The sequence below is a fragment of the Lissotriton helveticus genome, chromosome 4_1 (assembly GCF_964261635.1).
Source record: "Lissotriton helveticus chromosome 4_1, aLisHel1.1, whole genome shotgun sequence".
Classification (NCBI taxonomy): domain Eukaryota; kingdom Metazoa; phylum Chordata; class Amphibia; order Caudata; family Salamandridae; genus Lissotriton; species Lissotriton helveticus.
Window position 1 is genome coordinate 1109737269 of NC_136063.1, and position 23789 is coordinate 1109761057.

Here is a 23789-nt window from a genome sequence, read left to right on the forward strand (position 1 = left end):
TATCCAACCTCCGGGTCAACCATGCCAAATCACATCCTTTTTCCTTCTGCAACAATATGCCCCAAGAAATAATCTCCCTGGGTGCACAGACCATAACGGTGAATGAAGGCCTTAGTGTCAAAGGATTGAAATATCAGACCATTCTCACCCATAAAGGTGTGATGATGACCACCACCTAGCAGGAAAGCCTCATACAGATCTAGATCCATGCCAGATGGAAAGAGTCCTTAACAATACAGCTGAGAGTAAATTGCAAAGACAGAGGACACTTCACATTGGTCGAGGAGGTGAAGTGGTCCATCCGAGGGAAGATCCAAAGTGCAAAGATCCTCTGAACCACACTGGGATGAAACTCCAATCCATGTTCTGCCATGAAGAGTCTGCTCAAGACATCTAACTTCACATTTAGTGAGTTGCCAGAAGATATGCCAATGGAAAAATCTGGTTTGCCCAGAGACAAACACCATAAATAAAGAGCTACTTGTTCAAATAATCCATCACACTGGTGTTGTCTATAAATACCTGCACAGCCTTTTGTCCAACCTTAAGCAAAACGGTTTTGAGCCCAAGGCAGATGTCTCACAACACCAACAGATTTACTTGCATTTCCCTGCAACTAGGCAAGCAAGCCAACTCCTTGACCTTATTACAAAATGTGGTCTTAAATCAACTATTAGTAGATTCCCTTTATATACCCCAGTAAGCTATAATCTTTGGGATATATAGAACTGGAGAACCTTGGATTTCTGCGTAGTCATAAGAGTTGAGAGTTAGATCTGAGATTGCCTCTGTTGATAATCAAGGTCAGCAACCAGTATTCCTCTTCTATATGGGTGAATGTAGACTCTGAAGAATAGAGCTAGCATTTCTATGTGGCAGTAGCAAGTAATTGTGGAACATGTCTAGATGTAGCAGGGGAACAGTGTGCATTGGAGTGGTAATTTACTCCAATGTAATCCACAGACAAAATGAGAAATGCTCTACTTAAACTGAAAAACAAGAAAACAGTTTGCCCTGATTTGCTTACAATTCTTTTTTTTATTTTACCCTGATTTAAGGGCTACTCCCTTATTATTTTTTTCAATGACAACCTATCATCAGTGGTGAAAGAGATTTGTGACTCTGAATTTATTAGTCAATCAAGCACCCATATTCACTGAAGATGAGTGGCTACTAAAGCCAGCGATTCCGTATAGTCCCGATGGGCAGATGTCATGCCGACGAGCAAGACAATAATTGCCTGAAGAGTTTGTGGCAGGAAGATCATCTTGAACTTGTTCTTTTTCAGGAAGTAATGTACGAGTTACTTACCTTCGGTAACGATGTATCTAGTAGAGACAATTCTAGCCGCCGATTCCTTCACGTAGAATTATCCCCAGGTGGGAGACTGGATCCGGAAATCTTTTGCCACAGCAACCCTGCGCGCCGTGGGGCGGGGCGACACCACGCGACTCCGCCCAGGCATCGTCCGCGTATGTGACATCAGCGAGGTCACATAAGACCCATCCCGGCGTGCCTACGTCAGTTTTCTTCGGAGAACTTTTCCGCACCACAACGAGGAGCCACCAGACAAAAAACTGTGGGGGCATGGGAACAGTGTCCGAAAGAGTAGAAAAAAGGAGAGACAAACGACACCTTAAGGAACAGTGCAACACTGCAGTGTCCCAAGGCAGGGGCAGAAAAAAGAACAGAGCAGAGCCCTGAGCAGCCACCCTGCCCGTATATAGACAGCCTTCCCCCTGAAACAAGGAACATGCGTAAAAAGCCATGATACACGTAATTGCCCCACCACCCCATCAAGAATAAGGAAGGGGAGATAGTCCCAAGACAGACAGAAACACAAACCTCCAAGCCACCCCAGCATAGAGGGCAACCACCCCCCAAGGAATAAGGGCAAGGGCTAGCCAGATGACCCCTAATCGCAGGTAAGCAGAGAGGCCAGGACCCTCAGCAGCAACAGGAAGGGAAGGGAGGGGAGGAAGGACAGAGATTGAAGGTAAACCCCCCCAAAACCTGGAGTAACCAGAGCAGCGGGGCACAGAAGCACCGTAATCCCATCCTCCAAGGAACTAAGAGGAGGAATGAATTGCAACCAGACGGAGACACCCATCAGGAGCAAAGAAGGGACTCACAGGAGACACAGCCCCCACCAGGAGGCGAGTACCGAAGACCAACACAAGGGTCCTCACAGAACGGGGCGGAAGGGCGGTCCGTGAACAAATCTGTGACTAGAATCGTCTCTACCAGATACATCGTTACTGAAGGTAAGTAACTCATACATCTCAATATTTTCAGGGAACACGCCGTCCCGAAGCAAAGCATTGCGACGGAGGGCGACTGAGGAAGCCATGGCCCGGCCCAGCACCTCTGAGATGACTAGAGCGGAGCGGAGAATAAACGCCGCTAGCTCCCGGCCATCAACAGCATGATGCCGTAAGTCCACCTGGACCGTCTCTTGGGGGGCTGCGGATCCCAGAGACTCAGCCGAGTCCCACAAACAAGAGGAGGCCCTAGCCAAATCATACAAGGTGTTAAGGGCCCGCAGGGCAGTGCTAGTCATGGCGAACATGTTGCGCCCCCAAGAATCTAGCCAGCGGGCTTCCCGGGACAGTGGAGTCAACAGTGGTGGCAAGGAGGGAAAGGCGGTCCACAAAAGCGGACTGGCAGCAGAGGGGTGGAGGGAAAGGGACACCGGGTCATGCAGAGCCGGAAGATGCCGGTGCAGAAGGTGGTGAGGCACCGGATCCCCTGAGGCGGGACGCCTCCAAGCCCCCGTCAGGGAAGAAAGGAGCAAACACTCAAAGGGAAGTAAGATCTCCCTCCCACCAGAGCCCTGGTGGAGAACCTCCAAGAGATGGTCTACCAGAAAGTGAGTAACCGGATCAACCATGCGCAGAATGCCCACGGTCGTGGACACCGCGTGAACAAAGGCCGCACCCACCTCCGTAGGGCCCAGCGGTGGAAAAAGCAGTTCCTCCGTGGGCGACAGCTGCAAACAAAGGCAGCCGTGCCCGAAGCCAAGCGGGACGAGCAAGGGCCAGACCTGGAAGTCAGAAGGAGCCAAAGAATGAAGGACCTACTTCTCTTCTGACGAATACCTCTCCCTCAGGAAAGGCAGGGAGCCGCCCTTTGACGACGCCGGTGAAAAAGATACCACGCGGGGACCAGTCTCCGGGGAGGATGACACCAATATACAGCCTGCATCCGGAGAAGACAGAGCGTTCAAAGACGAATCCGCAGCACAACCCCTGCACGGAGCCGTAGAGTTCGCCACCTGAGGCAGAAAGTCGGCACCACCCAGCATCGTCCGACAGGGTTCCTCCCAGTCACACCGTATCGGGCCCAAGGCGGTGCTGGAGCGACACCGACTCGACCCCCGCAGAGGCAGCCGCCTGCATGGAGGAACGAGAATGGCCTGGGGAGTGACACAAAGCCTTCCGCCAGCCGCGGCCCAGAATGTGGCGGAGATTGTCCTGCAACCCATGTGGTGACACCAGGGACGATTCAACTTCCGACTCGCCCCCGACGAGGCAGCCGCCTGTGGGGAGGGACAAGAGGATCCCAAAGAGGGTCGAGAGGTCCCGTCCAGTCACGACCCAGAGCAGGACGAGGAGGGTCCACCAACCCCTGTGGCTCTGCACGGTCCAGCCGTTGCCGGCGCCGTAGCGGCGTCACCTCGGCCTTAGACAGGACCACCTTGTCAAAGGACCGAGAGGGGCTCGGGATGCGACCCGAGCCCCGGCGACTTCCCTCAACACCACAGGGACTCCCGCGGGAGTTTGCGGTGAGGCAGAGACGCCGTGGTCTGAAGGAGGTGTCCCAGAGGAGCCGCACCCCAAGAGCACCACATCCTCCAAGCCTGGATCCGAACCAGTCGGCGCTGGGGCCGGAGTGAGCGGCGGCGCCACAGAGGGCCCCGCTCAAGGCAAGGGATCCGCTGGTGCCCCAGGAAGGAAAGGAGGAGGAGACGCCAGCGAGGCCTGCAAAGCCGCAACGTATGTCTCCATCTGAGCTCTCGACGCCCCAACACTGGGAAACGGTGGATAGGACGACATGCGGGCCGCATCACCCGCAGAGTGCCCACGCCCCCGGCAGGCCGGAAACCAGCCCCCGGGGACAAACCGCGACACTTACTCACTGGGGAGCGACGCTCACGTGACATCGGAGAAGGGCGAGGACGACGACCACGGCCGTAGCAGACTGAGGGGAAGATGTAGACCTGGAGAGCCGCGCCGAGAGAAGTTTAATCCAGCGCTCCTGCCTCGACTTCGTCTTCAACTGTTGGCACGCCGCACGATCAGTGGTGCCGTGATCCTCCCCCAAACACCACATACAAATGAGGTGAGGGTCCGTCGCCGACATAAGACGCCCGCACGACGTGCAAGTCTTGAAGCCCGAAGGCATTCGCACACTGTTCCACAAAAGAAGGGACAATGGAAGGAAAAAAGGGGTCCCAAAGGGGCCCGTAGCAAGGACTGGATCCGCGTTGCCCGCGGAAAAGGAAAAAACTGACGTGGGCTCGCCAGGGTGGGTCTTATGTGACCTCGCTGACATCACGTGCGTGGACGACACCTGGGTGGAGTCGCGTGGTGTCGCCCTGCCCCCGCCGCGCAGGGATGCTGTGGCAAAAGTTTTCCGGATCCAGTCTCACGCCTTGGGATAATTCTACGTGAAGGAATCTGCGGCTAGTAGTTTCTATCAGATTCAGTACTCTCAGACTGACTGGTCTCAGTCCACCATCATAATTGGGAACCAAGAAACAGCAAGCGTAACATTTTAGGCCCCTCAATATGGTCAGAGCTACCTCTATGCTCCCCTTACAACTGGTGGAGAATGATGGGAAAAGAAAATGTACCACTGTCAAATGATTTGAAGCACCCATTGGTCTGAGGTGCTAGCCTTCCAATGGAAACTAAGACATCTCTCTAATGACCAGGTGATTGTGCTCTCGAAGACCAAAATGAAAAGGTTTTGAAGCGACTGAGGCGGGAGAGGACTGATGCTGTTGGAGTTGCCATCCTCAGGACTCGCCCTGCCTGGCATTGGTGATAACAATGGTGCAGATACTGGACAGGTTACAATGACTCCTTCTAGAAAGCCTGCTATTCAAAAATATCTAGTTTTTTCTAGATGTTTATTTCAGGTTTTAAAAAAAACGAACATAAAAATAACAAGTAACTCTTCAACATTGCAGCATTGTTGCCTTCATCACTATTTTGTGCCATACCCATGGGGCTCACACCATGCAGCACCTGGGAGGAATATAGTCCACCATGTTTACCAATCGTAGTCTGAGCAAAAGCTGGTTCAGCCTGCACCCATCATTCTTGCCATCGCTCACACCAGCTGCATTCACACACCTAAGCTACCTCAGTATCACTCATCATTCGGGTCTGTGACACTATGAGCTCGCCATCGCCGCAAATGTTGTGCACTAGCACCTTGACTATCTGACCCCTGGCTAGACCCTCCCTCTCCTTGCACTCCTTTCACCAGTCGCTCCAGCATCATACCCCATATAGTCAGATATTCGAAAATAAGTTTGAATATCAGGAGTAGAGGGAGTTTAGAATCCTCATTGAAAGGGCACAGGAAAAAAGGAGGAACTTTTGCCAGCTCGGTGGAGTTCTGTGGCTCCTTGTATGGTCCATGTTGTTGTGTCCTCAGGCAGTACAGATCTCCTGTTGTTCGTGTTGTTGTTGTTGTATGGTGCCATCTGGTGATGCTGGGATGATGTAGCTATATGAATAATGTTCTTATTGAGTTTGATTTTGAGGGATATACAAAAGATGATAAATGAGCGGGTTGAAGAATTCTTCAGAAATGCATCTTTCTGAATCATCAGTAATAATTCTGAATACGTTTGAAAGGGGGCTATCTCCGTTTTCTGAGTTCCAGATTCAAGTTTCATGAACTAATTCTACATTTGACCAGCAGAGAGAAACTTTGAGCATTTTAAAGATTATTTTTGAACATATTGTGAATTTTAGATTGTCTTGATTTTTTTTGTTGCAAGTAAGAGTGGCACATTTGTGCATATTTTGCTCAGCTTTGTCAGAGCGCTGTGTGTGGGAATGCATGGTTAGGTAACAGAGCTGCTTAAAGATTATTTTTGAACATATTGTGAATTTTAGATTGTCTTGATTTTTTTTTTGCAAGTAAGAGTGGCACATTTGTGCATATTTTGCTCAGCTTTGACAGAGCGCTGTGTATGGGAATGCATGGTTAGGTACCAGAGCTGCATTAGAGGAAGATGCATACATCAATATATCGCTCCTGGGAGGTACATCTATTATATTCAAAGTCACACATTTTAACCCTGTGAGTTGTTGTTGTGTAGCAGTTCCTTTCAAACTGTCAATTGATCCTTAGGCTCTAGTATTGCACACGTCAGACGCCTAGCATTCAACTGACCATCTGTAGATTAGGGATTCTGTGACATCTGCTGAAGTCCTGTGAGTACCAACGCTTAGTGGGGACATATTAAAATAATTCTTTCTGACAACTCTGGTACATTTCACCCTTCAGGATGTGACAAAAAGGACGAGGACAAAGATGACAGGTATTCTGACAATCCTCAGGCAGGTTGTTCACAACAAATCCTGCATTTAACACCGCAGAGAATAAGGCGAGTGCCTACTGGTATTTATAGGGTCAAAAACATACTTCTGGTTATTTTTATCCAGAAAAAAAACATTCTAGTACATTGCAAACACTTACACTCATGTCACAACCACATTCTTCCATTGCTTTACATGGTATTATAATAATGTATGGTTTACAAAGCAATCTGTCAGAATACAGTCAGATTCATTTAAAAAGTGGTGGAAGAAATGCTTGAATTAACCTCAGCCACAACTAATCATATCTCTCCAACTGTTTAGTCCTTTATAGACAGTGACAAAACAAACTCGAATAAGCCTTGGTCTTACTACAATAGCAAAACTGCCATTCAAGTCAGCAAGCTTTTGGCCCTGCGGTTAGATAGTCTGTGATCCTCAAAGTTTTGAATATACACAGTGCAGGGAAAACAGACTGTCATTTCACCAATCTCCCAAAGGCACAGTTAACAAGTCTGGAATGGTATAGAGACCAACTTAGCCCTGATAGAGAATTCTGTTGGGTAAATTTAAGTAATTGGGGTGCTCCACTATGAGCATTCAAAGATAACCGAAACTATGTATTTTACATCTAATTTACACCATAAACTAATATTACATTAAAAAAATGGGTAAAACACTTTTCAAAAGATGCAAGGTTAGTATAGTAAAATAATAAGTAAAATATTAGCACAGGCAAGCATTACAAATCTGAACTGATATCAAAGGCCTAAACTTTAATTAAACAGATAACAAACGCCCACATTCAATTCGTTGCTCACCTGATAGCAATGTAAACCTTCTAATCCCCAATTATTCTACTAAGGTGAGCGATACACCCACCTGTCACAGAGTTAATTTTCAGAGTTCTTGGGCCTGGCACTCGGCTAATCGACACAGTGTCCGCAAGAATAACAAAGTCCTGCCTAGCCCAAAATGCACATGCGTTTTTTACATATGTTTCCCTCTAGAGATGTGAAAATTGCATTTGTCTCCTCCCTCCCTCAACATTAGTCCACAGTGTGAGAAGGTCTATTTCCATGGAGTATGGTGATAAATGCTGCACAGATTGTTTATGTGTTACAACAGTTCTAAGAAATGTCAAGATCTTACTAAAGGTTGTCCACAACCAAAAAACAATGGACTGCTCTTCATGCTGCAGGCCCACGTGCTCCTGCAACATTGTGCCATGTTAACACAGAGCACATTACTAATTACTCCCGTGGGACCCAATGGCCTGACCTTCAAAATCTATAATGTACTCCAACCCAGTGATCCAGCTCAGACACAGGCCTTTCTGTGAAGGTAGGAAGCAGAGCCCAGGTCCCAGATGAAGCATGGGGGACAGGACTATGGGTTGATACCACAAAGACATACCTAAGTATCCCTCAAAAGAAATCACCATATAAAAATGTATTGCTTGTGCTGACAATAAACGTCTTTCCACATTTGCCTAGCCATCCCTGATAAATGCTGGAAATGTGAGGAGGTGCGGTACCATCACCCACATTTGTGGATCCTGTTTGGCCATACAGACATTCTGGAAGAAGGACCTTATGCATATTAAAGGGACTTAGTGTATCTTATACTGGCAGACCCAACATTAATTGTCCTCAGTATATGACCAGGGACTCTGGAGGGCATGACTTCCCATGAAAGGTCCTGATATTTCACATGCTGGGAGCGGTGAGACAGCTCATGGGCTGATTCTGTAGGAAAAGAAAACCCAAGCCGAAAGCTCTTTGCTTTAATACATTGTGGCAACTTGTAGCACCGTAGCATTTAACATACAAGTTAACCACAACAGAGTACAAATTCACGTGAACATGAAGGTCACTGGAAAAATATTGTTCAAGATTAGAATATCTCTGCTTCACTTCTCTATATTTGCAGGAACTTCAGCTCTTTAATTGATTTGAGAAATTCTGCAGACGGAAAGAAACTCTCTCTCCATGCTCTCGTCTATCCATGCTGGCACAAGGGGCAGGAAGCATTTGTGGAGCTTAACGTATCAGTACGTATTGGCATTCTTTGCACCCTGCGCACCTTTGAAAACGTGCGCCAGGCGCAAACAATGCCAATGTGCCCCATTATGATGAATGCGTTGCCCCCAGGGCAGCCGCGAACTCGCGCTGACCTGGGGACAGCGCATTCATGTGAAAACACAGAGTAGCTGCCACGTGTTTTACAGTGCAGGGGCACCCACCTGCACTTTCACATGGGATTAGAGATCCCCTTGCAGGTGGGTGCAGTCAGTGACCCATAGACCTCCTTTTCCCCCTGCAGAGAGCTGCTGTCAGGAGGCGCACTGACAGTGCGTCACATTTTAAATGGCTCACTGTCAGTGCGCCTCCTGAGGGCTGCTTGAACTAGGGTGACCAACCGTCCGTAAATTTCACGGACAGTCCGTAATTTCGGCCGTCTGTCCGTTGTCCGTGAAGCATTCTTTAACGGACGCCATTTGTCCGTAATTTCAACCGGGCACAGCTTCCACCCACCTCCCTTCTTGACTCCTATGCTGTTCCAAAGCTAAGATACCCCGCAGCATTCGAGAGGCACAGCGGGATGGCAACCCTCACACCTCCAGCCCTTGATGAGCTGTTAAGAGGTGCTTGAAGGTGACTGAGAGGAGGAGGCTGCAGCTTCAGGGGCATCTATTCAGATGCAAACAGCCCTGAATGCGTCATGTCTCTGCAATTTAGAGGGGCCTCACACATCCTAGAACCGGCCCTGATTACACCGAGGCAGCACGTAGTTCTCTTCACAGAGCTTACAGTGGTGGCTGGTGGAATTTGAAAGTGGTGAGGCTAAGACCAAGTCATTTATGCGTAAGAGAGATCGACGTTTCCAAGGAATTCCCTCATTTGTATACGACATGCCCCTCTGCAAATGAGGGAACACCCTCTGTTGATAGCGCTGGCGCTTTAAGTGCGCGAGCGCTATCAGTATTCGATGCACTAGAGTCTGCGGCCCCTTCTATAATACCACAGTGCCCCAGGGGGGCGCCAAGCAGGGGTAAATGCCCGTTGCACCCCCAGGGCACCTTATGTACTACGGCCCCGGTAGACCTTCTACCAACATGACAGACACAGTACCTTTTGTGCTGTGTGGGTTCTCTTCCCTCAATCAAAGCTCTACAATGTCTTTCCACTTTACACGTGAGCCGGCAGTTTTAAGCCCTATTACTTTTTTGATCAGGGGGGGAGAAAATGGATGTTGTTGACCATAGATTCTCCATACTGTTTGAAGCTAAGGCTATTTATATCAATTGTTTGACTGACAGGTTAAGAAAAACATTTGGCCCCTGCACAATGAATGAATGATAAGATGTACACTGCGCCCAGCTACCCTTATGAGTGTCTCGCCGCTATGGTGGCAGGAACTAACAGACTCAGGAATCAGCATAATTACGTAAAGTCTGTGTTTTTAGAAGCTTACGGACCTCTACATCTCCTGGTTGTACTTATCCTACTGGCGTGGGATCCAAGCTGATTTGCTTGTGATTGGTCCTTTTCTTGACCTTTTCTGATGCAGCACAGGGAGTAAGCATTACTATGGACTAGAATACGGCCCTAAGGAATTAGATGTAGCTGAGATTGCTTCAGTCACCCCACCTTTCACTTTTGTTTAATTAAGCATACCTGTGCATACCACGTGATTCGAGCTATCGAAATACCACCAGAATGAATGAGAATACAGAATATCTGCGTATGAAACACTGGTAAACATGTTTTCTATTGGATTGTCTAGAACAGTTGTAGAGATAATTCTGCTTTAAAATATTAGCGTGGTCAGAAGAATGCATAATTCAGTAGCTGCAGGTAGCAATCATACTTGCAATTAATTGCGTTTTTACTCTCAGCCACTACCTGACCTTCCTTACTTTACAGTTTGAGTTGTCTAGAGTTTCATCTCACACCCTCATACCTGTGGCATGGTAATTGTTCAACATACAGTACAGAGAAAATAAGCACTGGTTAATCAGTGCATGCAGTAATATAGGATGGTAACATGTAAGCAGACTATCCTTGGAATACTACAGCTGGTTTGATTAGCAGCATCCAAAGCCTAACAGGTATTATGCCCTGAAAATGAAAGCTAAGGTCTCATCTTGTGCAAAGCAAGATGCAGGAGCTCCTCTTCAAGCAAGGACCTGCTGCAAGCTTTGTGCTCACATTGACAAGACCTGCTGCAAGCTTTGTGGTCACATTGACAAGACCTGCTGCAAGCTTTGTGTTCACATTGACAAGACCTGCTGCAAGCTTTGTGTTCACATTGACAAGACCTGCTGCAAGCTTTGTGCTCACATTGACAAGACGTGCTGCAAGCTTTGTGTTCACATTGACAAGATCTGCTGCAAGCTTAGCGCTCACATTGACAAGACCTGCTGCAAGCTTTGTGCTCACATTGACAAGATCTGCTGCAAGCTTTGTGCTCACATTGACAAGACGTGCTGCAAGCTTTGTGGTCACATTGACAAGACCTGCTGCAAGCTTTGTGTTCACATTGACAAGACCTGCTGCAAGCTTTGTGTTCACATTGACAAGACCTGCTGCAAGCTTTGTGCTCACATTGACAAGACCTGCTGCAAGCTTTGTGGTCACATTGACAAGACCTGCTGCAAGCTTTGTGTTCACATTGACAAGACCTGCTGCAAGCTTTGTGTTCACATTGACAAGACCTGCTGCAAGCTTTGTGCTCACATTGACAAGACCTGCTGCAAGCTTTGTGCTCACATTGACAAGACGTGCTGCAAGCTTTGTGTTCACATTGACAAGATCTGCTGCAAGCTTAGCGCTCACATTGACAAGACCTGCTGCAAGCTTTGTGTTCACATTGACAAGATCTGCTGCAAGCTTTGTGCTCACATTGACAAGACGTGCTGCAAGCTTTGTGTTCACATTGACAAGATCTGCTGCAAGCTTAGCGCTCACATTGACAAGACCTGCTGCAAGCTTTGTGTTCACATTGACAAGATCTGTTGCAAGCTTTGTGCTCACATTGACAAGACCTGCTGCAAGCTTTGTGCTCACATTGACAAGACCTGCTGCAAGCTTTGTGCTCACATTGACAAGACCTGCTGCAAGCTTTGTGCTCAGTGCTCACATTGACAAGACCTGCTGCAAGCTTTGTGTTCACATTGACAAGACCTGTTGCAAGCTTTGTGCTCACACTGACAAGACCTGCTGCAAGCTTTGTGTTCACATTGACAAGATCTGCTGCAAGCTTTGTATTCACATTGACAAGACCTGCTGCAAGCTTTGTGTTTACATTGACAAGACCTGCTGCAAGCTTTGTGCTCACATTGACAAGACCTGCTGCAAGCTTTGTGCTCACATTGACAAGACGTGCTGCAAGCTTTGTGTTCACATTGACAAGATCTGCTGCAAGCTTAGCGCTCACATTGACAAGACCTGCTGCAAGCTTTGTGTTCACATTGACAAGATCTGTTGCAAGCTTTGTGCTCACATTGACAAGACCTGCTGCAAGCTTTGTGCTCACATTGACAAGACCTGCTGCAAGCTTTGTGCTCACATTGACAAGACCTGCTGCAAGCTTTGTGCTCAGTGCTCACATTGACAAGACCTGCTGCAAGCTTTGTGTTCACATTGACAAGACCTGTTGCAAGCTTTGTGCTCACACTGACAAGACCTGCTGCAAGCTTTGTGTTCACATTGACAAGATCTGCTGCAAGCTTTGTGTTCACATTGACAAGATCTGCAGCAAGCTTTGTGCTCAGATTGACAAGACCTGCTGCAAGCTTTGTGCTCACATTGACAAGACCTGCTGCAAGCTTTGTGTTCACATTGACAAGACCTGCTGCAAGCTTTGTGTTCACATTGACAAGACCTGCTGCAAGCTTTGTGCTCACACTGACAAGGCCGTCCATGACCAGATTGCTCTGACTTAGCAGAACACTTGCCCAACTCAGGAAGATCCAGAGGCCTGAAAAGCAAAGCCTCTCTATTCTTGGATATCCTTAAACTGTAATCCTCTTTATCCAGAAAGAAAGCAGTCCTTCACCGGAGCAGCAACATCTGCAAGAAACCCCAGGTCAAGCTAAGGAAGACTAAACCCTGCTGGCCTTTAGACCACATCTTAAAACCCAATTGTTTGAACAACTCCTATCGAGGGCTAACCCATGACATATTAATGTTATCCTCTAAAACAACTCCAGTCACCTCGCACCTTGCCCACTTACTCACATCTATTATGTTGCTTATTTGTATTACCACTTTAGTAATACTCGACTTGATTAACTCTCTTCGTTCCCCCTATCTCGATGTTATTCTCAGTTATCAGAGCCCACAAACCTGTCTTGCCTGGGGCTGTGCTATATTTTATTATTATTGCTATTATTAATATCGGTAATGTATTAATTTATTATTATAATAATTATTATTAGTAGTATTGTTATTATATCATTTTTTATTATTATTATTATTAATAACAGCAACAATGATAATAATGATAATAATGATAATAATAATAATAATAATAATAATAATAATAATAATAATAATAATAATAATAATAATAATAATAATAACAATAATAATAATAATAATAACTATATTAATCATATAGGTAGTATTAGCATACATCCTCCAAACTGCAAAGACATCTCCTCATACTTCATGCTGTGCAGCAAAGTGGAGACAGAGGCACAGAGGAGACCAGGCTTTGCTGGTGTCAAAAGTTGGCGGCTATGAGCTTCCATTCAACCAGAATGGCTCTACTGAAGTTGATGAGCCACCAGGAACTATCGTTGTAATGCCTTGAGATTGGCAGAATTAGTGCTTTAAGGGCAGACATTCAGGAGAATTTTGAACTAAATATTAATATTGACATAGTCACACTACCACTGCGGACGGTATTGAGATTTCTGTAGCAGAATGTCCCTGAGTCTCAATGTGCTGCAACACCTCCAGCCAAATGGCAATGTCTATTGCCACATATGGGAATGGGTTTGTTGGTGGTGGGTCGTGCAGGCATGGCACTACTTCTCAAGAGAGGTGGCATTTGTTAAGTAGGGGTTGTCTTTCAGACATGTCCTTATCCAGAAACGGACAGTTTCCTTCATGACAAGCTGGAACCCCTCTTTAGGGACTTCCAGAATGTACTGCCTCAATGCCATAGTGGTGGAGAAGCTATTGTCTACTTAAATTGTCTAGCACAGCGGAGGTAGCAGATAAACATCCTCGTCAATGCTGTGATGTTCCTGCAGCAAAGGAATGAAGCAAATCTGTGGACGCTGGCAACATTAGAAACCCACTGGAAAGAACCAGTAGGGACCATAGGCAGAGGAAACAGCTGGAACTTGGGGGACACAGTTTGCAACTACATCTCGTCCAACTGCAGCATGCCTTTCAGTGACTTTCTGTGCTGTGCAATACAAGATAACAGTTGTCGCTGTGCTACTTGCAAACAATATAGCCTACAACTACCACAAAACTCAAAATAGCTCATTGTTTGCCAATCAAACCGTCAGACACATTTTATTTGCCCATAACATCATTTTATAGGAAATTCGTCATTTCCGGAAAAAAGGCTCTCAGTAATGAGCTGTAAATATCATTAAAGGGGTGTTTACTGTAGGAATTGTGAGATCTGTGGCACCAAATTCACCGATCAAAGTAAATAATAGAGAATGAAATGTAGATTTAACAAAAATGACAAAAGGAAACAATTTGAATTCCATGCATTGTGGTGCCCAGTTGTGTAAGTCTACTTGCCTCAGGCTTCCTCGTGTAGGCCCGTCGGGTCATTCGGCAGAAGGAAGATATCAGCACCCCCTGAACTGGCTCAGAATGGTGCAGCAAGACCCTCCTGAGTAGAAGCAGGGGATCTGCACTAGTCTAAATGGAGCCCTGATAGATTTTGACTGACAGGAAAGATTCCTTGCCCTCTAAATAAGGAAACTAAAATGAGCAACCCGTGTATCACTGTGCAGAACACCTTATATTACATCTATCATCTCGCAGGTATAACTTTACCTTGGATTTTGCCAGTCGTTCTATATTTTCAGTCGGGTCTGATCCCATTGACAGAAAGCAGACCAAAGGGGTTCGACAGTCTCCTTCCGCCCACATGGCTTCCATGTCAAGTATAAATCCTTCTGCATATTTCCCGCCGAGAGACTCAGCAATGTAATGGCGAGCCTGTAAGGAAAGGTTCCACAGATGGTGAGCGCTCAGCTGTCAATCACAACCTACGTTCAAGCGTTCTTTTTAAAGCTGAGCACACTGGCAGCATCCGGTCTGCAAACTCTTTGAATCATATCATATCCTGGATTACTTATCTACATCGTAGCAAACCTGGCTACCAAAAATATATCTCAAAACCGTTTTTTTTGTTGCATTTAACATGTTTTCCGATTCCAAGACTACTGCCGTAATACCTAATAATAGACGCACAATAGTAGTAGATCGTTAAGCTTCCATGCTTCTAAAAGAAAGTTTGTTTTTTAAGTCAAAGAAAGAGTACCATCAAGTAAACGATTTACTTTTGCAATTGCAGAGACAGAGGCTTCAATTTTAAAGTGCATTTTGTAAATCATAAACGGAGGGACATTAGTGTTTTACCAAAGGAATGTGTTAGGTGTACCATAACACTGGTCACAAAACAATGGTCACAGTGTGCAACCAGTATATTTGTGACCAGTGTTTAATTTTGAAAAACTGACCTATGTTCTAATGAATTGCTTCCCTAAATCCCCAATTGTTGTGAGTCGCAATCTGTCCTACCTCAATAATATTGTTTTGTGATTTGAGAATGTAGAGAGCAGCTGTTCACCCGTGAGGGTATCCAAGCATCATGAAATAGTTTGCAAACTGCAAATCACACTGATTCGCCACTGTCATAGAAGCGGTGGCCAGCAAGGTTCAGAAGACCACCAAGTCTGTGATAGTGTTTACATAAAAAAAATACAGGGGTATATTACCAAGGGCCTTATCACCGGTTTAGCGGGAATTTTTCCCGCTAAAGCGGCGATAATTTTATCGCCCAATTACCTAGCTGTCGCTAACACCAGTTAGCGACAGCTATTAGGAGATAGCGATCATCTTGGGGCCCACTTTGCATGTCAGCGATAATTATCGCTAATGACATGCAAAGTGGGCCTGCCAAGATGTTAGCGACTGGAAACAGTCGCTAACATCGCTATCTCCTATTACCTACTTTTGGAAATAAGCGCGCTAAGCGCGATTATCTCCAAAAGCTAACGCCTGCCCAGAGCAGTTCTTAGCCATGTTATCCAATGGAAGGTGGATAACATGGCTAAGAGCATTGTCACGATAATGCAAAAATATCCCTGATTTTTCAGCGATATTCATGCATTTCGCAGGATTTTTACCGCTTTTGAGATAAACCTTGATAATATCAAGGTATCTCAGCGGTAAAAATCGTCGGAGCGCGGCGATATTATTATACCCGCTAACCATGCATAGCGATAATTATCGCTATTGCTTGGTAATATGCCCCACAGTTTTTTAAAATACAGCATGTTTCCTTAAAAGATACGGGACGGTGAATAAAAATAAAGTTTCTTTTTTATCTAAAGTTTCACTGAGAGTTTGCATGACCACTGTCTACTCTCCCTGAAACTTTTTCCAAGATTCATACATGGGAAACAGCCCAAAAAAGAACTGTTCCCTTCTGCGAATGGGTTATCACCCAAAGTTGAGGGTCGGTATCTAACCAATGGTTTGCGACCAGAATCACAGTTGCCAATTTTTGATACATTTCACACTGGATCACTATTTGAAAAGGATGTGTTAAACCCACCACTTCCAACAGCGATTCGGTATAGTGGTGCAACCCTATTGTAGGAGGTGGTAAAAAACTACAAACTCCTAAAATGCCATTAGTACATTGTAAAAATTATTTTTTTGTAGTCACAAACAGTGATTTGGGCTGTTTGTCATCTCAAAAACGTTTAGTACACCTTGACCAATAATAACAGGCAACGATGGAACTCCCTATTGCAGAGTGAGGAAATCAAAGATAGGAGCCCCTCTCATGTATATTAAGTTTCTCCACATTTTGTGTATATTGTGAACTTTTAATAAGGAGCAGGATCATGACCTTTATTCTCAAAAAATGACTTTCATTTCTTTCTGGCACTACTTGTTTTTCTTTTCCACAAAATCAATCCTCTATTTTAGTTAATTTACATTAGTTGGAAAAATCATACTGTCAACTGTGGGAAACGCTTGCAATTTTTTTTAGAGATGTTTGAGTGGCTGAAATCTTTGATTAACAAAAATGTATCTTTACCTGTGCTATCGTTCGATCGGGACACCAACTTCGAATAAGGAGTAACTTGCGAAAAGTATCCAGTAAGCTGTCATAGCCATCAGGTAATGGGGCTTCTTCTGGCGCTTCCTCATCAAACCAGAGTTTCCAGGTCTTCTCATTCCTTGCAACCTGACTTAGGAGGTTGGTGAATGGGAAGCTACTTGACAGCTGGACAAGATTGAGCCAGGTCATGTCAAGGATCCACTTCTTTGGCTTGGGCTCTACGGAATTGAGGTCCAAAGTTGCACCACCTGCAAACATGAATTGCATATTGTTCAGCTAAGAAATACCAATTTGTATGCTATCCTTTGACTTGCAATTCTAACATTTTAGAAATCTGGTCAGTGGCAATCTTGATGCCTAATGGTTTGAGCATAGTCACATTTTGTTTGGAAAGGTTATCTCAGTTTCTGCAAAAGTAATCACGGAGGAATGACCTGGCCCCCATGTACAGTGTGAAGTAGTACAAAATGTTGACTCTTGCATTTCTTTTTTTTTCAATGTGTAAACTTTAAGTTTTAGAGATGAGATTCTACAAGAGTTTGAGTTATAGGAATAATAGGAAAACTTAGCATACATTAGCAATTATAACAGCAAATGTAAAATATCCTGCATTCATAAATCTTACCAGGGCAAATAAGTATGATGTGTTTATCAAATTGTTATGTGCCTGGAAAAGGTTTGTTGTGCAGTTATACCGAGTGCAACTCTGCAAACGACATTTCCCATTTTAAATAGCACATTTTTACTGTCTCTGCAAGGATACTTCCTATATTGAACTCAATAAAAACAGGAGTGTGGAACAAAGGAGTTCGACACATTTGAATGTGAGTGCACAACATTTACATTTTCATGCAATTTCAGATCTATAGATTTCCACCACATTTATTCCACAGAAATTTCAAGTCACAAAGTTAACTTGGAGATGGGTAAGAGGTGCACATATACATCTTTTCACCTATCCTGTCCCCTTACCTCCCACCCACTAAATTTTCACCTGACTCTCCTAAAAAGAAATCTGGTTTATTTTAATGGCTCGAACTTTTCAAATATATAATAATGGTGACAAGTGTGAATTATCATTACCACTCTGTCTTTCTTATCCGTCCTATTCCTAATCTATGAGGTGACTAGCCCCCAGAACTAAACACCTCTAAGCCCTAACATCTTTTTTAACTCCTCCCTCCATGGACGATATAATAAGTCTGCTAAAGTACGCTTATGACTTGCTCAGTGTTGTAGAGTTCACGCTCAACAACCAGGAAAGCAAAGAGCAAATGGAAGCCAGATCGGTGGGAAGTACTGAGCTCAAGATAATCAACACTGTACAAAATCATCATCAAACAGTTTAGGATTCCCCATCATTACCATCAGAATCCTTTTATCATAGATACCACACCATGAGGGAAATCAAGATATTCATATAGAGCGTTTTCTGCCCATGGACATTAACCTATAGCGTGAGATCATAGCCGTGACTGACTATCACAGTAATAAGTAATTGTATTGCACTGCCGCAAATTTGTTTCAAGCTTTTATATTATTGGAGCACCCAACTGCACCTGAAAGGTGGCAGGTATTAGTAAATTGTGAATTGTGGACCATTATTGTTCCTTTGTGAGAAGCGGATCAAAAACTCTATTTTCAGGTTAACAAATACTAGTACGTTTTAAAGGATTACATTATTGCAATAGATGTCATGTGCTGTGCATATCGACATCTTTTGGTGGCTACTACCTCCTAAAAAAAGATGTCTATTTCATAGTTCTAATACCTTGAAGCAGAAACTATTTGCCAGAAAGAGATTTCAAATTTCATAAAAACTATATAACCTATTACAGTTAATATTATTTTCCTGATGTGGTCTTTACATATAAAGTCATTGGTGGCAAACAGGGCCTCAAGGTAGCTTGAAGTGGAATTCTAAATTGATTGAAGACTATTCTTCTAATTTTTCTTAATATGAGTTAGTGCATCAAATAAGGGGAATATATCTCTTATCGGTCCTCAATAGAAATCCACAGTACAATATATATGTGTGCCACATGCGAAGTATCCACATTTAAGAATGGATCAACTTTAGAAAGCATTCGGCAGATAACAACATATGAATGATGTGTGCTAGATAATAAAGAACAATAGAAAGGGTCCCTACTTTATTACACACATAGGCACGTGTTAGATAGTTGGCATGTGTTGTAGCAGAATGAGATGTGAGCTACATTGCCTTTTCATTAGTTGTTCATGAATTTATCATGAATTTATCTTTATTATGTACATTTGAGGGAGACTGTCTTCCATCATGCTGTTCCCATTATTGCCTATTTCAAATATGATTTTCTGTCCACTACCCCCAATATATTGCTTGTGATAGGAAGTGAAGTCCAGCATCCAAGCTGTAAGACTGGGTTAAACCAGTAATTTATGGTCATAGAGTCGTCATCACTACGTAACATGATACAGTCCATAGCTAAAAAAAGAAAACAAATTACAGCAGCTTGATAAAAGGAAAAGGGTTAGGCAGACAAATAGAATGCAAGCACAAAAATGTAAGCCAACAATACACCAAAAGTTGTATTTTAACAAAACTTTTGGCAATAACATTAAAAACTATAGATGCAGTAGGTGCATCAGCATTCCTGATTATGCAAATGACACACTGAACTGCTCTATCATCACTGGCTGATATCCATAGTCTGAAGAGCTGACTCGATGCTACAGAGGGCTGGATGTCACAAAATGTTTTTTAAAGTAATCCATGACTCACTAAACATGTGAGAGACAGACTGGCTAAATTCGAATCAGCGTGGCGTACATTCACCACTTACATACAACGGCAGCATAGAACGGGAGGCATTAATCTAATGGTGTGCAAAACACTGAGGGCCCGATTCCGAGTTTGGTGGTGGGGGAGAAGAACGTCATGCTGGCGGCCGTCTCCCACACCGCCAAACCCATGGTTGCACTGCCCACCAGATTATGAGTTTCCTCGTGTCTGGCGGACTGTTTTGGGCGGCCCCACAGCAGTGCCTCTGAAAATAGGCACCGCAATGGGTACACCAAAACCAGTTTCTGCACTGCATGGACTGTAAAGTCCATGTGGTGCAGGAACTGGAGTGCATGCACACAGGGGGGTATATTTTGTACCCCTCTGCATGCATACCCAGGCACATGGGCACCAGGGGGCCCTAGAGGACTGCCAACCTTTGCACGGAGGAAAGACCTCCATGACATCGCTGGCGGTCCTGAAACTCGTAATATGCATGGTGGTTACGCAGCGACACCACCCGCAGATTACTGAGGCTGTGACCGCTGAGCCACTGCCAGGGAATGACGGTTCCTTGGCGGCTGCGGCAGTCCAATGGAGGTCTGACTGCCCACCTTGCGATGGTGTGGTCAGACTGCAGGTGCAGCGGTGGCTGCACCACCACTGACGCACCGCCGTGAGTCTGGTGGTCCAAGGACAACCAGACTCGTAATGAGGTCCTAAGGGCGTCAGATCTATGGCTGATGCGCCCCTTTAACACAGAGGGTGACCCGGCCTGACTCTCACATCTGTCAATCTTATTATCAATAAGACACACTGTTGGGGACCTTGATAGTGTGGCAAATAAAATAGATATTAGGAGTAAATTGTTTGATGCCCATAAAGATCTCATAAAAGCGGCGGCACCCCACTTTTCATGCAAAGTGCAAAAGCTAAAAGAGAGGCCCCAAGGCAAAACACAATGGTACAACATAGCCTGTAGAAGGGCCAAAACAAAACTCCTTGGAGTAATTAAGGAGGGCAAAGGAGGGGAACGTCTCAGCAATGTAGACAAGCCTATAAGAAACTCCTTGCACAGGCCAAAATAGAATGGGAGGAAAATCAGTGGGAAGAGCTCACAAAGGCCCTAGCAGTACAAGATCAACGCCTGTTCTGGAGAATGGTGAATGGGGGATCAGGGAGCCTACATTCGGCAGTGGTGCCTAATATAGCTCCTGGAGTATGGCAGGCCCACTTCCAGTCGCTATATAGCGCTGAGTCCGGAGAACTTCCTGTATCAATTGAACCAGTGAGACAGGGCTTGCAGGTGGATCAAATAACACTGAGCGAGGTTACGGCTGCTATTTCAGGCCTGGCTTCAGGGAAGGCGCCTGGACTCGACGGGTTACCGGGAGACCTGTATAAGCAGGAGACCACCGTCTGGGCGCCCTACCTCGCAGCTCTTTTTAACGGTGTCCTCGGCGGGATGGAAATCCCCAGTACTTGGCTGGGGGCCGAGGTGGTCCCGATTTTTAAAAAAGGATCCCCCCTGCTCCCAGCCAACTACAGACCGATTAGCCTGATAGATGTAGCACAGAAGCTGTTCGGCAGGGTTCTCCTGAACAGGCTTCAGGAATGGATTGAGGAGGTGGGCGCCCTCAGTCCATATCAGGCAGGCTTTAGGAAAGGGGTATCGACTGTGGACCAGGTCTTTAGACTGAATTTGATCTACTGGAGGACAGTGAGGTTCGAGGGCGGTAGTCTGTACACGATTTTCGTGGACCTAAGAGCCGCCTTCGACCTCGTGCCCAGGGGAAAACTCTGGGTCATCTTAGCAGGGATGGGCGTTCCATCAGATATTTTATTGACCCTGCAGAGGCTGCATCATAATAATTATGCCCAGGTGAGGTGTGGGAGGTCGGGGGAGCTGACTGATAGATTTCCCGTGGGCAGAGGGGTAAGACAGGGTTGCGTGCTGGCGCCGACCCTGTTTTGCCTCTTCGTCAACGGGATAATCGCTCATTTAAACGCCACCGACTATACAGACGCCCCTAAACTGAATGGCAACAGTGTGCCCGCAATAATGTTTGCGGACGACACACTGTTGATATCCAAAACGCCCATGGGCATTCAAAAGATACTTGATGCCTTTGTGGCCTTCTGTCAGGATAGAGGGCTGGAAATCAATGCCACAAAAACCAAATATATGGTATTGAACCCAAGCCCCAAACAGCGCCCGAATCCCCTATTGGGAGCAGCGAGACTGGAAAGAGTTGCCACGTTCGAATACCTCGGCGTGACGCTCAACGAAAACATGACCTGGGAGAGCCATCAAACTAGGGCTAACCTTAAATTAGTACAAATTACCGGGGGTATTTCCCGGATGATGACCGGTTCGACCTATCGCCCATTAGGGGCCCTGATTCAAATACATAAGGCACAGGCAAGGGGGGCGATCTTGTACGGGGCTGAACTGTGGGGCCACATTCCATGTCGGAACTTGTCTTGCACTGAAAATACGTTTTTAAGACAAATTACCGCACTGCCCCTTAGCACCCCGCTTCTCCCTTTGAGGCTTGATTTAGGGCTACGGCCACTCGCCGACGAGATAAGTCTAAGACCCATTGCCTTCTGGCGCAGGCTATGGAGCAGTGACGATCTCGCCGATTACAGGGCGGAACTGGTCGAACTACTAAAACATCCTAAGGCGCTCAGTATTCCCTGGGTCCAAAATATCCAGTCAGTTTGCACAGATGTGGGGCTCCTTGAATTGTGGACTGAACCAGCAAATACAGCACCAAGAATCTCTAAGAGAGCGCTGGCGAATCTGTTCCACGAACACAAAAGGGTAAGGGCTATAGCTACCCAGACAGAGGGGTCCCTTTCCTCCACATTCCTGCAAATCAAGGATCTTTATATATTTGAGAAAGCTCTTGATCCCGTTTATCCCATATTCACCAGAAAGTTATTTCTCCAGTGGAGGTACGGCACATTGCCTTTACGGTCCTTTACTAGCACCTGGTCACAAGTCCCTTCCACCAAGTTCTGTCCTCTTTGCGTTGACAAAGAGGAAAATGATTTGCATGTGATTTTTTTCTGCCCAGCATACAAGGCAGCCAGAAAGTACTGGCTGCTGCCCTTGATTAAGAATTTGGGTGGCAGGGAATATGCACCGATGTACAGAATTTTAAAATGCGATGTTTCCGGCCCAATTGTTTTTGCACTTTCCAAATTCTTTACGAATGTTTGGCATACGCGTAGTCGTCTTTTAAAAAATGCTGGGTAGACTGTAGAATCGCTCACTTTTAACAATTATTGTACTTTCTGGTTTTGATTTTAATATCATGTATTGATGTTTTAATGACTGTGACAGAATTTAAGTGATTTTATTGTATGTGTATCTTTTATGACCATATGGTCGAAATAAAGATTGGAAAGAATAAGACACATTCAGGATTTATTAGTGTTTTCCATTATTGTTAATTTTTGCATGAACTGTAACGTTTAGCTCTGGTTGGGGGAATTTTATCAAACATCATGAATTGGGGCACACTGTTTTACCCTGTTATGCGAATTAGGGGTATGGACTCGTGCCAATTTTCTTCCGGATTTGTCTTCAATGCTCTATATGATGACTAGGCAATGTGTGTCATGTTTCTTTAAACCAGAATGTTAAATAAGGTTGTTAAAAAATAAGCAATCCATGAAAAATATATATTTTTTTCTTCTTTTACTAGTTCACCTTTAATTCACTTTTGGCTATCATTTTACTTTTCTGTATTTTTCCTCTACATTTTGCTGTAGTGAACTCTTTTGATTGCATTCTTGATTCCTGACTGAACTTTGTTTCTAATATTAGTCAATCAGTTTTGGTTTGTTCTTTTTCAATTACATTTAAAAAAAATATTTGTTATTCCCTCTCTAATACTGACTGGAAACTGTTGTTCAATCCTTGGCCATCTTTAGTTTGAATGGTGTCAATGCTCTACTATCTAGGTTTCCATCTTATTCCATTGCTCCTCTTGAGCCTTTTCCTTACAAAGTGTCTGCCTTATATCTTGGATTCAACATTTTGGTTGCTTTACTCCTTTTCTTTTCGAGCTCTACAGGTTAGAGTTCTCTTCTGCATACTTTTAGTGTGTCAT

General features: G+C 45.1%; 1 protein-coding gene across 1 annotated transcript in view; it reads right to left on the reverse strand.

Moving 5' to 3' along the window:
* Positions 1-23789, reverse strand: part of LOC144828114 (dynein axonemal heavy chain 5-like) — a 1079012-nt gene that overhangs the window by 313187 nt on the left and 742036 nt on the right. The window contains exons 67-68 of the mRNA XM_078686235.1: positions 16878-17149; positions 14597-14761 (exon numbers count right to left, since the gene is read on the reverse strand). Of these exons, the coding sequence (XP_078542361.1) occupies positions 14597-14761; positions 16878-17149 (437 nt within the window). The remainder of the gene's footprint in view (positions 1-14596; positions 14762-16877; positions 17150-23789) is intronic.